Genomic DNA, 15,800 nt, shown 5'->3' with positions numbered 1-15,800 from the left:
GAAAAAAAGTAGGCAGTTTGGATATCCGGATTTTGAGCATTTTAAGGTTTGAATCCAGTTCTTCAAATATTAATATTTTTGATCAAATCAGGTATTTAGTCAGTTCGGTACTATTTTTCAGAATGAGTTCAGTTAAGTTATTAGGATCCGGATATTTTGCTCAGCCCTATCACTTATGATTATTATCTTTTTTGTAAAAAAAACCATTTGACTAATGCGAGACATGTTAGACGATGTATTACTCCTTTCAGTTTCTAACTTTATAAATTAAATTAAAACAAATGAAAGACAAGCCAATACATATTTAAATGAAATTATATAAAACTTAAAATATATAAATTATTCATAGAAATTATAATTTATAGTAAATTAAACTTTTTAAACAAAAATAACTTGTGCTTTGAAAGTACTGGTCAAAATCTACTGAACAATTATAATTTAAACCTAAAGTGCATTTTTGTGAAATCAAGATAGTGACATATCTTGATAACTAATGACTACTCTGGCATTCATTGTTTTCGCATTCATTTTTTTCAGTTAAACAATTAATTACTTTTAAGAAAAAAATTACTCATTTAACTCTGATTAGTCTTTTAATTACAAGTAGTTACTAAGGTTTTATATTTTACAAATTGTACCGCATTTTATTTCAGTTAATATTAACAAAAAAATTCTTTATATTCATATGTATCTATTTGTTTTCTTGTTATTATTAGGACCGCACCATAGTTGTTAAGCAATTGTCCCGTATGTTCCCACTCAGGCCCTAAATAGAATATAAAATTAATGTTTTGTTCATGTGTTTGTAACTAAAATTACCATTGAAAACTAATTATCTTTAGAGTCTTATTAATATTATTATTTTTTATTTTAACATCATCATAACTAGAGTTTGACCCATCTGCTCGAGCGGATGTTTCTTTTTTACTTTTATATATATCAATATTTTTTTATATGTTTGCTAATATATATTTTTAACATGTATTTTTTTAATATGATGTCTATGCACTCAATAGATTAATAGTTTATATGCAATAATTTTATTTATTGTGTCTTAGTCGTTTGTTTATATATTTTTATTTGATTGAATGTCCTTGGACAGTAGTTATATAATGTATGCATGAAATAGCATATTTAAAAGAATTTTATATTTAATATACCTTTTACAAAATTGACAATTTATATGTGATTAACATTTTTAGTTATTAGTAATAAATAATATCACAAAATACTTTAAAGAATGTTTGGTGCACAATATTCTCCATTTGCTTATTTACAATTGTCTTACGAATGTTTATAATTTATTAATTCAAATATTTTCGAAAAGTTTAAATAAAATATCAAATTATTTATATATGACAAAGCTTTTCCTCAAAATATATATGCTTGTTATTGAGTCAAAAATTTTAACACTCACATATTATAAATATTTTAAAATATCTTTATATAAATGTTTTTATTTAATTAATATTTAATTATAAAATGTTTTTATCTTAATTTTCAACTGTTATAATATAAAATATTATTTTCAAATAACAACATAATATATAAACATATATACAATAATTATCTTTGTTTTTTTAAATATGATTTACAATAAATAAATAAATGTACCACTGTTTTTGAAAATATTTATGCGATCTTTTATGTGTTAAAATATTCTTCTTGTTTTCTTTGCAAGTTTTTTGTATGTTTTTTTTTGGACATGTAAACGTGTACTGCTTTTTATCGGTAGAACATAAACATAAGCTTTTGTGGTAACCAGTTGGTGGTAACACCAATTAGCAAAATTTACAATTTCTATTATATTTTTTAAACTAAACACTAATAGATTAAAATAATAAGCTGTATATGCTTTCGATGATTTTATATTAACAAAAACCAAAAATATATAGATTTTTAATACCAAAAATATAGATATAATCCTTTCATGACATATAAGAGAAGAATCTTTGATATAATTTTAATAAGATAATATCAAATATTTGTTTTTTTTTTTTGACAACATAAAAGGCTAAAGCCTATGAGACCACCGGTTCAGATAGCCAAACCGGGGGTAAAGAATCGACATATAACATAGCTGAAGGAGAACTCCTCGCACCACGTGCAAGCTTGTCCGCCATTGTATTGTGTGCTCTTGAGATATGTCTGATCATGAAGTTGGGGAAGAAAGTCTTACTGCGGCAGAATTCTTCCATGTGTGTAGCAAACGCCGGCCATTCGTCGGGTGAGGACACCATCTTCATCAGTTGAGAACAATCCGTCACAAATACTACGTTTGAGAACTGCAGGGTCTTCATGCACTCCATCGCCCAAATCAGTGCTTTACATTCAGCATGTAAAGGTGATAGGCTACGTCGAAGGTTCATTGGGCCCATCATTACGTCCTCCAAATTCATATTCCGGCAATACCAGCCCTGGCCTGTGAAAACATCGTGTTCTCTCCACGCCCCATCAATATAGCAAACTCGAGAGAACCCCCGTGTTTGCTAAATCATATCTGGCGGAGTAAATCCATGTTTCTCATGTACCAATAGTTGGGCCTCAGCCCAAAGTGATCCTTCAACTTCTGCTCTACGCAAAATTTCTTGAGGATTTATAGTCCTATTATTATGAATTTTGTCATTCCTATTTTTCCATATATACCACATAATCCATGGAAAATACTCCGAATCAACATCTTTTGGGAGTCTCCAAAAAAGATGATCCAAACTGCTAAAAACTGAGGAAGATGGAAAAATTCCGGGAGGGGAAGGGATCCGAGATAAAACCCATGTTTGAAGTGCTGGTGGGCATTCAAACATAACGTGATAGATGGATTCCTCTTCTGCCCCAGAAATACCAAACCGGAGATCACACTCTATACCACGAGCGTTCAGATTTTTTGCAACTGGCAGTGTTCCAGAAAAAGTTTGCCAAACAAAGTGTCTTAGTTTCGGTGGGCATTTGAGTTTCCAAGAATGTGCCAAAAGGGGTTTAACATTAGGTCCATAACTTAACACTTTTGGGCCTCGATCCGGGTATAAGGATTCTGTCTTAAACCCTGATTTCACCGAGTATTTACCTGAGTCCGTAAACAACCAGCCGTATGTGTCTGGCCTTTGCGTTCTACTAACAGCTATACCTCGAATGATCTATACATCATCTTGATGAAAATATATATTCAGCAAATCCTCATTCCAGGAAGAATCAATGGGATTTATCTGATCTCCCACCATAAGCGACCTATTTAAAATTTGAGATTGAGTTTTTGGTAATGCTGACCTCAGGCGAGGAGCAGGGATCCAGGGGTCATTCCATATGGATATCGATTGCCCGGTTCCTACTCTTTTGATTAGCCTTTTTTTAACCAGAGATCTAGCTGAGCAGATGCTTCTCCATCCATAAGAAGAGGAGTAAGATCTGTGATCATCGAAAGGATGAGTATTCCGAAAATAACGACCCTTAAAAACCTTAGAGAATAAACATTCCGGTTTATCGATCAGTCGCTATAATTGTTTAGCCAACAAAGCCGTATTAAAGTCCTACAGGTCTCTAAAGCTCAAACCCCCATCGTTTTTATGGATGCAAACTTTATCCCAGGAGAACCAATGAATACTTTTTTTATTATTCCCACTGCTCCACCAGAAATGAGCTAAGGTACTCGTAATTTTTCTGGTAACCCCTTTGGGAAGCCTGTAGCAGGACATCACAAAAGTTGGCATGGGTGAGGCCGCTGATTTTATTAAGACCTCCTTACCTCCTTTTGTAAGAAAGCGAACGGTCCAACTATTCACTTTATTGTGTACCTTTTCATTTAAAAATCCAAATATCTTTATTTTTGAACCTCCAAGACTCTCCGGAATCCCCAAATAATTCCCCATTCCTCCCAGATTTGTAATACCTAGGAGATTATGAATGTCCATTCTCCGATCCGCATGAAATTTATGCCCAAATTGAATCGATGATTTAGAAAAATTAATTTGTTGTCCTGACACCTTTTCATAATCTCTAAGTAATGTTAATATAACACTACATTCCTCTATCGTCGCCTTGCAAAAGAATAAACTGATAAAAGATGAGAAATTGATGGACTTGCACGTGCTATTTTTAGCCCTGTTAAACGTTTTAACCTCTCTTCTTTCCTAATATTAGCGATAAGGGCTTCTCTACAGAGGATAAATAAATATGGCGATACTGGATCCGCTTGCCTCAAACCTATCTCTGGAACTATAAATCCTTTTGGTTGTCCATTTAAAAGAACCTTATAACTAACTGATGATATACACTGCATCATCAAAGCCACCCATTCCATAGAAAAACCCATTTTCAGTAGAAGGCGCTGTAAAAATGACCACTCAACCCTATCATACGCTTTACTCATATCCGTCTTGATAGCTAAAAATTTTTCCTTACACGAATTATTAGTGCGTAGCCCATGAAACATTTCCTGCGCAATAAGAATATTATCCGAAATTAACCTCCCAGAAACAAATGCCGATTGGGTCTCTGAAATAAGATTTGGTAGCAGGCCTTTCAACCTCTGACATAACACCTTTGAAATAATTTTATACCCAACATTACACAAACTTATCGGGCGAAGTTCAGTCATTCGATTTGGTCTCGCTGTCTTTGGGATAAGACAGATATTCGTCAAATTCAGCCGTCCATCAAAACTCCCTGTTCGAAGAAAATCATTGACCATATTAACCACTTCCCTCTTTATTATCGACCAAGACTGTTGGTAAAAAAACACAGTCATTCCGTCAGGACCTGGTGCTTTTTCCAGCTGCATCATAAATAAAGCCGCCTTCAAATAAACTACCCAAAAAATTTCACCACCTGGAAACCTCGCAATGACATCAGACCATATGCTCTCCGTACAAAAAAGAAAATCATCTCGCCAACTAATGAGCCATATAACATTATAATGTCGAAACAACCATATACGTGTTGACATAATGTTTACAACAATAAAGAAATAAACTAAGACATCCCTATGCAAACGATCAAAATAAACTCCTGGCTTGTAAATAAACCGCATCCTACCAAAACCCGCCTCCAAAGTCTCCATAGAGACCATTTGAAAGCCAAAACCATACCAGACACAAAGAGCAGAAAAACCATTGAGATCCATATAACCAAGAATTGAAAACACTCCGCCCCTGTTGATTCCAAGCATCCACGATCCCAACATCCCTCCATCTCCTTGTCCCCATGTGCTTCTCTTACTTCCAAAATAGAACCATGTCAACCACCTCAGAACCGTAACATAACACCACCCATCTCCTGCCAGATACCAATCCTTCGAACAGATAACGTAGTCATAACACCAGAGATCCCAAGGAATTCCACCGTAGCCAAATAAAAAAATACCTCCTCTACGTGTACAACCAGGCCAAACGACAATCTCAGAGAGATATCTAGCATCAGATTTTACATAAATAATAAAACTAAAACTAATATATACCTGATTCAAAGACAAGCACAGCCTCCACTCAATAAGGTTCCTGACACCACAATGTAACCAGACCAACCATTTATTCTTATAATACTCCATCCAAACCAAGAGCGGTACAAAAGCAACACAGGAAAACAAAACCCTGGTAACACCCAGAGGACTAGCCAAGAAGCAAGACAAAGTACTAAACCAACACCCATCATCAAAGGATTTCATATCACACAAAGTACAAAGTACTAAACCAACACCCATCATCAAATATTTGTGTAGGTGATAGTTATCTATTTTCTTAAAACTGTTTATTATCTAATATAAATATTATTAAAATTATTTTTGAAACCATTGATTCACCTAAGAAAAATTTTAATATAATAATAAATAAGATAATTTCAAATTTTTGTATAGATGAAATATTGTAATTATCATGTTTTCAAAACTGTTTATTATTAAGATATGTAATAAAATATTTATGAAAAAAATTATTAAATAAGCCTAAAATAATGGAAAAGATGACAAATCAGCAAATTCACTTCTCAAATAATAGTATAGATGAAAGATTAAATGAAATAATTAAAATAAAAATTCCTAATAAAGAAAATTGCATAAATTTATGTGAGTAACATTTATTAAACTTACAAAACGACTTTTATAAAATATATGGGTTTAGGTTTTAGTGACTAGGATTAAGAGTCTATTATTAATGGGATTGAGTTTTTGTAAGGTATAAGGTTTGGAATAGTTTTGTTAATTTATGATTTAGTGTATACTAATTTTTGTATTTTAGGAGTTGGATGATATTTTACGATTTTTGTATTTTTGGAGTTAGGTGCTATTTTTATGAAAACTTTATTTATTATGTTTATATATAAATTATCACTAATTTATTATTAACTACTTTCAGATTTTTGTCTAAAAATATTTAAAATCCATGATTATTTAAACTATTACTATATTATTATTAAGATATGCTTCTTGCATCTCCAGAGATGTATATCTGTCGGAACCCTCATATTCTTCAGTTGAGTTGACATGATTTATGTCTGAAATACCGGTCTTTTCATCCAGTTCTCCATTCAGTGGTGGAGCCCATCGAATAGTGTTATCTCCTCCAGCTAGAGTTTTCAAGGGTTCGAATTCGAAACCTGCGCCGTTTCTTTCCTAACACTACAAGAAAACAGCGGTATTCTGACGGACATTCCGACGGAAAATGAAATCCTCGGAATATCCCGAGAAATTTCCTCGGAATATACCGACGGAATTCCGAGAAAATACAAATCCGTCGGAATATTCTTATGGAATACCGAGGAAAAACGTATTCCTCGGAAAAAACCGATGAATTCCGAGGATATATTATCACTACAAGAAAACGTAGCAGTAACAACGGCGGTTTACGACGAAATTATTTCCTCGTAACTTTACATGGGCTTTACAACGCAATTACGACGAGACATTATTTCGTCGTAAACTCCATGGTAATTTACGACGAAAAGATTTCGTCGTAAAATCAATGTAAGTTTACGACGAAAGTACGTGGAATGCGAAATAGTTGTAAACGTTACATCGACATTACAACGAATCATGTTACCGTTATATAAAGGTGAAAACGTGCATTCAATGTGCTTTAACTTACCTAAATTCGTTGTAAAGTCGTTGTAAATGTTCCATGTAAAATCCATGTAAAATCCATGTAAAACTTTTCTTGTAAAATCATTGTTATATTTCTCTATATATATATGTCATTTCCCACAACTCTCTTCTTCACAACACACAACTCTCTTCCTCTCGAACCTGATGGCGTTTAGACTATGTTCCTCATTCAGCCACCAATTACTATTTCGAAGATGACGATAAGGAACATGAGTCATTCGTCTGTCTGCCAATTCAGTGGAGCGACAAGGAGAAGTGGACGGAAGTGCAGTTGGTTTATACTTGAAAGGAACCTCCAACCATCGTCAAAGGTTCCTCTCAAGTACAAACCAGCTGCACTTCCGTCCACTTTCTCCTTGTTATTCCACTGAATTGGCAGACAGACGAACGACACAGGTTCCTTATCGTCGTCTTAGAAATAGTAACTGGTGGCTTAACAACGCAATTACGACGAAACCAACGAAACCAAATTTCGTCGTAAACGCCATGTAATATTACGACGCAAGTACGTCGAAAAGTAAACTTTACATCGACATTACAACGAATCATGTTACCGTTATATTTAGGTGAAAACGTGTATTCAATGTGCTTTAACTTACCTAATTTCATCGTAAATTCGTTGTAAATAATATGTTAAAACCATGTAAAATCCATGTAAAATATTCCTTGTAAAATCGTTGTTATTTTTCAACTACCTAACTCGAAAATTTCTCTATATATATGTCATTTCCCACAACTCTCTTCCTCACAACACACAAACGGGAGAAAAAAAATCCGAAAAAAAATCAGAAAAAAAAAGATTTGAAAAAAAAATCTAAGAAAAAATGGCCGGTGGCGGTAGTATTTACGAGTTACGGAGTTGGATGTATTTGCACAAAGATTCCGACGGGAGGGTGACAAACGCATTTCTGAGCGGGCTAGAGACATTCATGCACCAGGCGGGCTGTACACCGATCACACAGGAAAGCGGTAAGATGTTCTGCCCCTGTCGGAAATGCAAGAATTCAAAATTTGCACGTAGTGAAACTGTATGGAAGCATTTAGTAAACAGAGGATTTACACCACAGTACTACATTTGGTATCAACATGGAGAGGGTTATGGGGGAAATGAAGCTAGTAGTAGTAATAATAATTTTGAGGATGGTCATCATAGTGAAGAACCGAATCATTTGCATAATGGATATAATTATCATCAAGATCATGAGCAGATGGTAGATCATGATAGGGTTCAAGATATGATTAGTGATGCATTTTTAGAAACAACTACAACAATAGCTGATGGAACTGAAAATGTAGAAGAACCTAATTTGGATGCAAAAAGGTTTTATGAAATGCTAGATGCTGCAAATCAACCAATCTACACTGGTTGTAGAGAATGTCTCTCTAAATTGTCTCTAGCAGCTAAGATGATGAATATTAAAACGGATCATAATTTACCTGAGAATTGCATGGATGCATGGGCGGAGTTGTTTAAAGAGTATTTGCCAGAAGACAACGTGTCTGCTGAATCTTATTATGAGATTCAGAAATTGGTTTATAGTCTTGGGTTGCCTTCGGAGATGATTGATGTTTGCATCGACAACTGCATGATCTACTGGAAAGAAGATGACAAGTTAGAAGAGTGTCGATTCTGCAAAAAACCACGATTCAAACCGCAAGGCCGTGGGAGGAATAGGGTACCGTACCAAAGGATGTGGTACCTACCAATTACAGACAGATTGAAAAGATTATATCAATCTGAGAGGACTGCTGCATCGATGAGGTGGCATGCGGAACATGTCCAGAGAGATGGTGAGGTTGCACATCCATCAGACGCAAGAGCGTGGAAACATTTCAACAAGGTACACGCAGATTTTGCTACAAATATTCGGAATGTCTATCTTGGGTTATGCACCGATGGATTTTCTCGATTTGGAATGTCTGGTAGACAATATTCTTTGTGGCCAGTCATTCTTACGCCGTACAATTTACCGCCGGATATGTGCATGGAACAAGAATTTCTATTTTTGACCATATTAATCCCTGGGCCGAAGCATCCAAAACGGTCTCTTGATGTTTTTCTTCAACCGTTGATAGAAGAGCTAAAGCAATTGTGGTCAGAAGGGGTGTGGACGTACGATTGTTCCTTGAAAAACAATTTTACGATGCGAGCAGTTCTGTTGTGGACGATAAGTGATTTCCCTGCTTATGGGATGTTGTCTGGCTGGACAACACATGGAAGATTATCTTGTCCATATTGTCTTGGATCGACAGATGCTTTTCAACTGAAGAATGGTAGGAAGAGTTGTTGGTTTGACTGTCATCGTCGCTTTCTTCCACTTGCCCATCCGTACAGAAGAAATAAGACATTGTTTCGGCACAAAAAAATTGTCAGAGACGGTGTTAATTCGTCGTAAAGCCCCTATTACGACGAATTTACAACGAATACCGCCCTCGTAAAAAATATGTTTTCTTGTAGTGTATAGCCGTTAGAGAGCCGTTGGGGGATTTTAAAAATTCCGAGGAAATTCCGACGAACTAGCCGTTTCTGTCGGAATTCCGTCGGAATTTCCTCGGTCTGTCGGCAGGATTTCAACTATAAATACAAGCACCCCTCTTCCTCTTCATTCACTCCATATCTTCATCCTCCCTCTTACTCTCTTTACACACGAATTTGATTCATAAAAAAACATGTCTTCTTCAAATTATTTTCGTTCTTGGATCGATCGACCTCATTTGGATCCGAACACGAGATTGCTTACGGAAGAATACCAACGAGGTATAACCGAATTCATGGAGTTAGTTCACCGACAACCGGAAGCAAAAACAGGTATGTTAAGATGTCCTTGCTCTAATTGTAAAAATAGAAAGGTTATTAAAGAGTGGGATGTTTGGACTCATCTATATTTGAGTGGGTTTACACGAAGTTACAAAATTTGGTATCATCATGGGGAAACTGATTATGAACATGGTAGTACTAGTGAACCTCAGCCAGCGGTTAGATTAGAAGAACCAATTAGAACGGATGTAGATTATGGTGTAGGTACTGAGCAGATGGTAAATGATCATTTTAGAGGGGAAGATTTACCCAATGCACAAGCTAGGAGATTTTATGATATGTTGGATGCTGGAAAGCAACCATTGTACGAAGGTTGCAGAGATGGTCATTCAGCTTTATCATCTGTTACAAGATTGATGGGCATTAAAACATATTATAATTTGGCTGAAGACTGTGTGGATGCGATTGCTGATTTTGTAAAAGGTATTCTACCCGAGGATAATGTAGCTTCTGGTTCATACTACGAGGTTCAGAAACTCGTAGATGGTCTTGGTTTATCGTATCAGGTAATAGATGTATGCAGCGACAACTGCATGATTTATTGGAGGGCGGATGAACAACGGGTTACATGCAAATTTTGTGGAAAGCCTCGTTATAAAGATATGAGTGGAAGAGTTCCAGTGCCATATAAAAGGATGTGGTATTTGCCTTTGACGGAAAGGTTGCAGAGGTTGTATCTGTCTGAACGCACATCGCAACCAATGAGATGGCATGCGGAGCACTCAACAGATGGTGAGATCAGACATCCTTCAGATGAAAAGCGTGGAAGCATTTCCAATCAAAGTATCCCGATTTTGCGTATGAGAGAAGAAATGTCTACCTTGGATTATGTACTGATGGTTTCAGTCCGTTTGGCAAGAGTGGAAGACAGTATTCTCTATGGCCTGTCATTCTTACACCATACAACCTACCCCCAAACTTGTGCTTGCGACGAGAGTTTTTGTTTCTCTCGATTCTCGTTCCCGGACCAGAGCATCCTAAGAGATCACTTGATGTGTTTCTTCAGCCACTAATATATGAGTTACAACAACTATGGGCTCAAGGTGCTGAAACATACGATGTTTCGTGTAAAGAAAACTTTCAAATGCGGGCAGTACTAATGTGGACAATAAGTGATTTTCCAGCATATGGTATGTTGTCTGGATGGACAACGCATGGAAGGCTATCATGTCCATATTGTCAAGATAACACTGATGCTTTCCAACTAAAACACGGAAGGAAAACGTGTTGGTTTGACTGTCACAGGAGATTCCTACCACCTGATCATCCATATCGTAGGAGTAGGAATTTGTTTACGAAGAACAAGAGGGTGTTTGACAGTCCACCTCCGGAAATTTGTGGGAAGGATTTGAAGATACAACTAAGAGATTTTGGTGCAGAAAAGACGCCAGACGTCGGTGGACATGAGCGTTTTCCGGTAGATGCTGTTGGAGAACTACATAACTGGCACAAAAAAAGTATTTTCTGGGATCTGCCATACTGGGAGGATCATCTGCTAAGGCATAATTTAGATGTCATGCATATTGAGAAGAACTTTTTTGACAATCTCATGAACACGATCCTTAATGTTCAAGGTAAAACAAAGGATAATTTGAAGTCAAGACTGGATTTAGTCGATATATGTGCTCGTTCAGAACTTCATGTTGATGAGAATGGTAGGGCACCTTTTCCCATATCCCGACTTGATGCAGAGGGAAAAGAAGCGTTCTTTGATTGGATTTCAAACGATGTGGAATTTCCAGACGGTTACGCATCAAATTTGCGTAACTGTATGGACAGAAAAGAAGGAAAGTTTACTGGCTTGAAAAGCCACGATTGCCATGTAATGATGCAGCGCCTCCTTCCGTTCGCCTTCAAGGAACTATTACCATGAAATGTTCATGAAGCAACTGCAGGGATAAGTGGTTTCTTCCGCGATTTATGCACGAGATCAGTGACTCTTGAAGGTATTGAAAATTTGAAGACTAACATAGCTGTGATTCAGTGCAACCTTGAGAAGATATTTCCTCCCTCATTTTTTGATGTTATGGAGCATCTTGTTATTCACCTGGCAAGAGAATTGGAACTTGGTGGTCCTGTGCAGTATAGATGGATGTATCTATATGAGCGGTATATGTTCCATTTGAAGAAGATGGTGAAAAATTTAAGTTGGGTGGAAGGTTCTATAGTCGCACAGATGATCAATCAAGAAACTTCAAACTTTGCCGAGTACTACTTTCCAACAGAAGTTCAGACCAAAAACAGAAGACCTGCTCGGCATGATGATAGAGGCGAACGGGCAACATATCATGTTATGGTTCCAGACATTTTCACAGACGTTGGACGACTTAGCAAAAAACCAAAGGACCGTCGACTTACTGAGCAGGAGCGCAGTCATTTGCAAACATATTTGCTCACCAACTGCGAAGACGTTCTTCAATATGAGAGGTAAATAAATTAGCTTACAAATTTTTATTTTAACAAGTTGAAATTTAAATCTTAATTAATTACATTATTGTCATCATATACAGGATTTTCATGGCAGAAAAGCGGTTCGAGTATAGATACGCCACAGAGGACGAACTAGCAGAAATGAAGCAGAGAGAATTTACTGGATGGATGTTTACTTATGTGAGTGCTTTAAAAAAATTAAAATATATTTTATCACATATTTATACTAATTCACATTTATTGATATAATATATATATATATATATATATATATATATGTGCTATTAATAGGTGTTTGCTGGTTTGGCCAGAGGTGAAACATTTGACGATTGGATACGTGAGATGGTCGTTGGACCAAACTTTGTTGTGAAGTCATATCCGAGATTTTGTACTCGAGGATATGCACTCACAACTCAGAAGAGGAGACGTTCGAGTACGACTTATGATGCTGGCGTTTGTTCTACATCAGGAGATGATGTATACTACGGACACATACATGAGATTTTGGAAATAAAATATTTGGGCATGGTTGGATTGCGCTGTATTGTTTTCTATTGTGATTGGCACGACAACACTCCAGATCGAGGTGTGAGAACAGATGCATTTGGTGTTACATCAGTAAATTCGAGGCGAAAGCTGCAATATTATGATCCTTTCATTCTTGCTTCTCAGGCCGATCAGGTAATTAAATGTTAATTATTCAGAATGATTCATCATCATGTGTATTAATTTATAATTTTACTAATAATTTTCTAAATGTTACAGGTTTGTTATATCAAGTACCCCCGGGTAAGGAACAGAGATGATCCATGGGTTACTGTTACAAGACTCAACCCGAGAGGCCGAGTTCAGGGAAGTTCTGAGCTGGAAGACCCACTACAACCAAGCACATCCGGCAACTTAAGTGCAGCAGAAGATTTAGCTGGAGTTGGCCTTGTAGTCGATTTAACCGACTTCGGAGAGGAAGTCGTCGTTCACGTAGAGGATGAACCAGTGATTGGAGAGTTTCACCAAGATCCAGATTCAGATTCATCTGGTGATGACGACTCGGAAACAGACTACCATTGATTTTTTTTTTTTAAAGAAATACCGAGGAATTTGTTTTTCCTCAGAATTTCCTCGGAATATTCCTAGGCTTTTCCGAGGAAACAAGGTTTTTAAATCGAAAACAACGTTTTTCGGTTTGAGTAACACTTATATAACCCTTATTAAGTGTCTTAGACTTATTATGAAGTCAAAAATTTGTTCCTTACCCTATAATAAATACTTTTCCGATTGTATGAACGAAATCCCCACAACATAAGAGAAACACTTATACACTTTAATGAACGGTAAAGGGAATACTTTCAATTCGTTTTGAAATTTGTTATTTCATGGTTTATGATCATCTATACAAACAATCCTCAATGTTATGCATTACAATTGTATAAGAAATGAAATACAGCAAAAAAAAATTGATGTTTTGAAACCCTAAACATGAGTTCCTCGGAATTTCCTCGGAATATTCCGAGGAAATTCCGAGGAAATAAGGTTTTTAAATCGAAAACAACGTTTTTCAGTTTGAGTAACACTTATATAACCCTTATTAAGTGTCTTAGACTTATTATGAAGTCAAAAATTTGTTCCTTACCCTATAATAAACACTTTTCCGATTGTATGAACGAAATCCCCACAACATAAGAGAAACACTTATACATTTTAATGAACGGTAAAGGGAATACTTTCAATTCGTTTTGAAATTTGTTATTTCATGGTTTATGATCATCTATACAAACAATCCTCAATGGTATGCATTACAATTGTATAAGAAATGAAATACGGCAAAAAAAATTGATGTTTTGAAACCCCAAACACTAGTTCCTCGGAATTTCCTCGGAATATTTTCATTTAACTAGGCAAATATTTCGCGAAAATTGAAATTAGAATTCCGACGGAATTCCGACGGATAGTATCCGTCGGACCCTAGGTTTTATAACCACGAGCCGCTTCTTCTTCCCCATTTCTCTCTTCTTCCTCTGCGCGGCTCCTCTCTCCTCTCCGGCGATTTCCCCCTGAATTCCGACGATATCTCCGGCGATCTCCCCCTTCTCTTACACAAATCATGTAAGGACCCTATCCCACTCTCTTAGGTTCTTTTTGTTAGGTTTTTGTGTAGTTTTGATAGATTTTTGTTAGGGTGATTGGTTAGGATTGTGATTTGGTTGTATAATAGGTTTAGAATTGTGATTTGGTTGAATAATTTGTTTTGTTGAATTGATTTAGAATTTTTTTATAATTTTTTTATTTTTTTTTGTATTTATAAAATCGATTTTTGTATATAAAATCGATTTTTGTATTTTGCAAAACGATTTTTGTATATAAATTTGATTTTTTGGATTTTACAAAAAAAATTTTGTATATAAATTCGATTTTTTGGATTTTACAAAACATTTTTAATATCTATAAAACTTTTTTTGTAATTAAAAACTATTATTTGGGATTTAAAATATATATATATATATAAATATATATATATATATTATTATTAAAACTATTTTTTGTAATTATTGAACTATTTTTTATTTATTAAAACTATTTTTTGTTTATTAGAACTATTTTTATATATTTATTAAACATTTTTAATATATATAAAACTTTTTTTGTGATTAAAAACAATTATTTGGGATTTAAAAAAAAAAATATATATATATATATATATATTATATAAATTTCTATATTTATTAAACAGTTTTAATATTATTAAAACTATTTTTTGTAATTATTAAACTATTTTTTATTTATTAAAAATATTTTTTGTTTATTAGAACTATTTTTTGTTTATTAGAACTATTTTTATATATTTATTAAATATTTTTAATATCTATAAAACTTTTTTTGTGATTAAAAACTATTATTTGAGATTTTTTTTTTAAAAAATATATATATATATATATATATTATATAAATTTCTATATTTATTAAACATTTTTAATATTATTAAAACTATTTTTTGTAATTATTAAACTATTTTTTATTTATTAAAACTATTTTTTGTTCATTAGAACTATTTTTATATATTTATTAAACATTTTTAATATCTATAAATTTTTTTTAGTGATTAAAAACTATTATTTGGGATTTTTTTTTAAAAAAAAATTTAATTTATATATTTCTATATTTATTAAATATATTTTTTAAAATTTACAGGTTTCATGATGATTAGACCCGGCCTCGACAGCGTCGTGGTCGTGGTGGTACGGGGAGCTAGTCTCGGGATTCCAGCCATTTTCAGGATTCCCCTTCGCCCCACAGCTCCTACCATACATCTCCCTCTGCTGCACCCGCTCCTGCTCCTCTCGCTCCCGCTCCTGCTCCTCTCGCTCCCGCTGCTGCATCCACTCCTGCTCCTCCGGGTCCTCCGGGAGTGATGAGCGTTGCGGAGTTGGTTCAACAGCCCGGTCGTGACTATCTTCCCTATCTCACTCC

The 15,800-nt window shown here is 34.9% G+C and overlaps 1 protein-coding gene across 1 annotated transcript; it reads right to left on the bottom strand.

Moving 5' to 3' along the window:
- Positions 1-2,135: 2,135 nt before the first annotated feature.
- Positions 2,136-5,771, bottom strand: LOC125580959. Its single transcript, XM_048746287.1, has one exon. The coding sequence runs from the start codon at positions 5,693-5,695 to the stop codon at positions 4,022-4,024; it is 1,674 nt and encodes a 557-aa protein (XP_048602244.1). The 5' UTR covers positions 5,696-5,771; the 3' UTR covers positions 2,136-4,021.
- Between the last annotated feature and the right edge of the window lie 10,029 nt (positions 5,772-15,800).

The sequence above is a fragment of the Brassica napus genome, chromosome C1 (assembly GCF_020379485.1).
Source record: "Brassica napus cultivar Da-Ae chromosome C1, Da-Ae, whole genome shotgun sequence".
Taxonomy (NCBI): Eukaryota; Viridiplantae; Streptophyta; class Magnoliopsida; order Brassicales; family Brassicaceae; genus Brassica; species Brassica napus.
The sequence above is the reverse complement of the archived record's forward strand: the minus strand, read 5'-3'. Positions and strand labels throughout refer to the sequence as shown.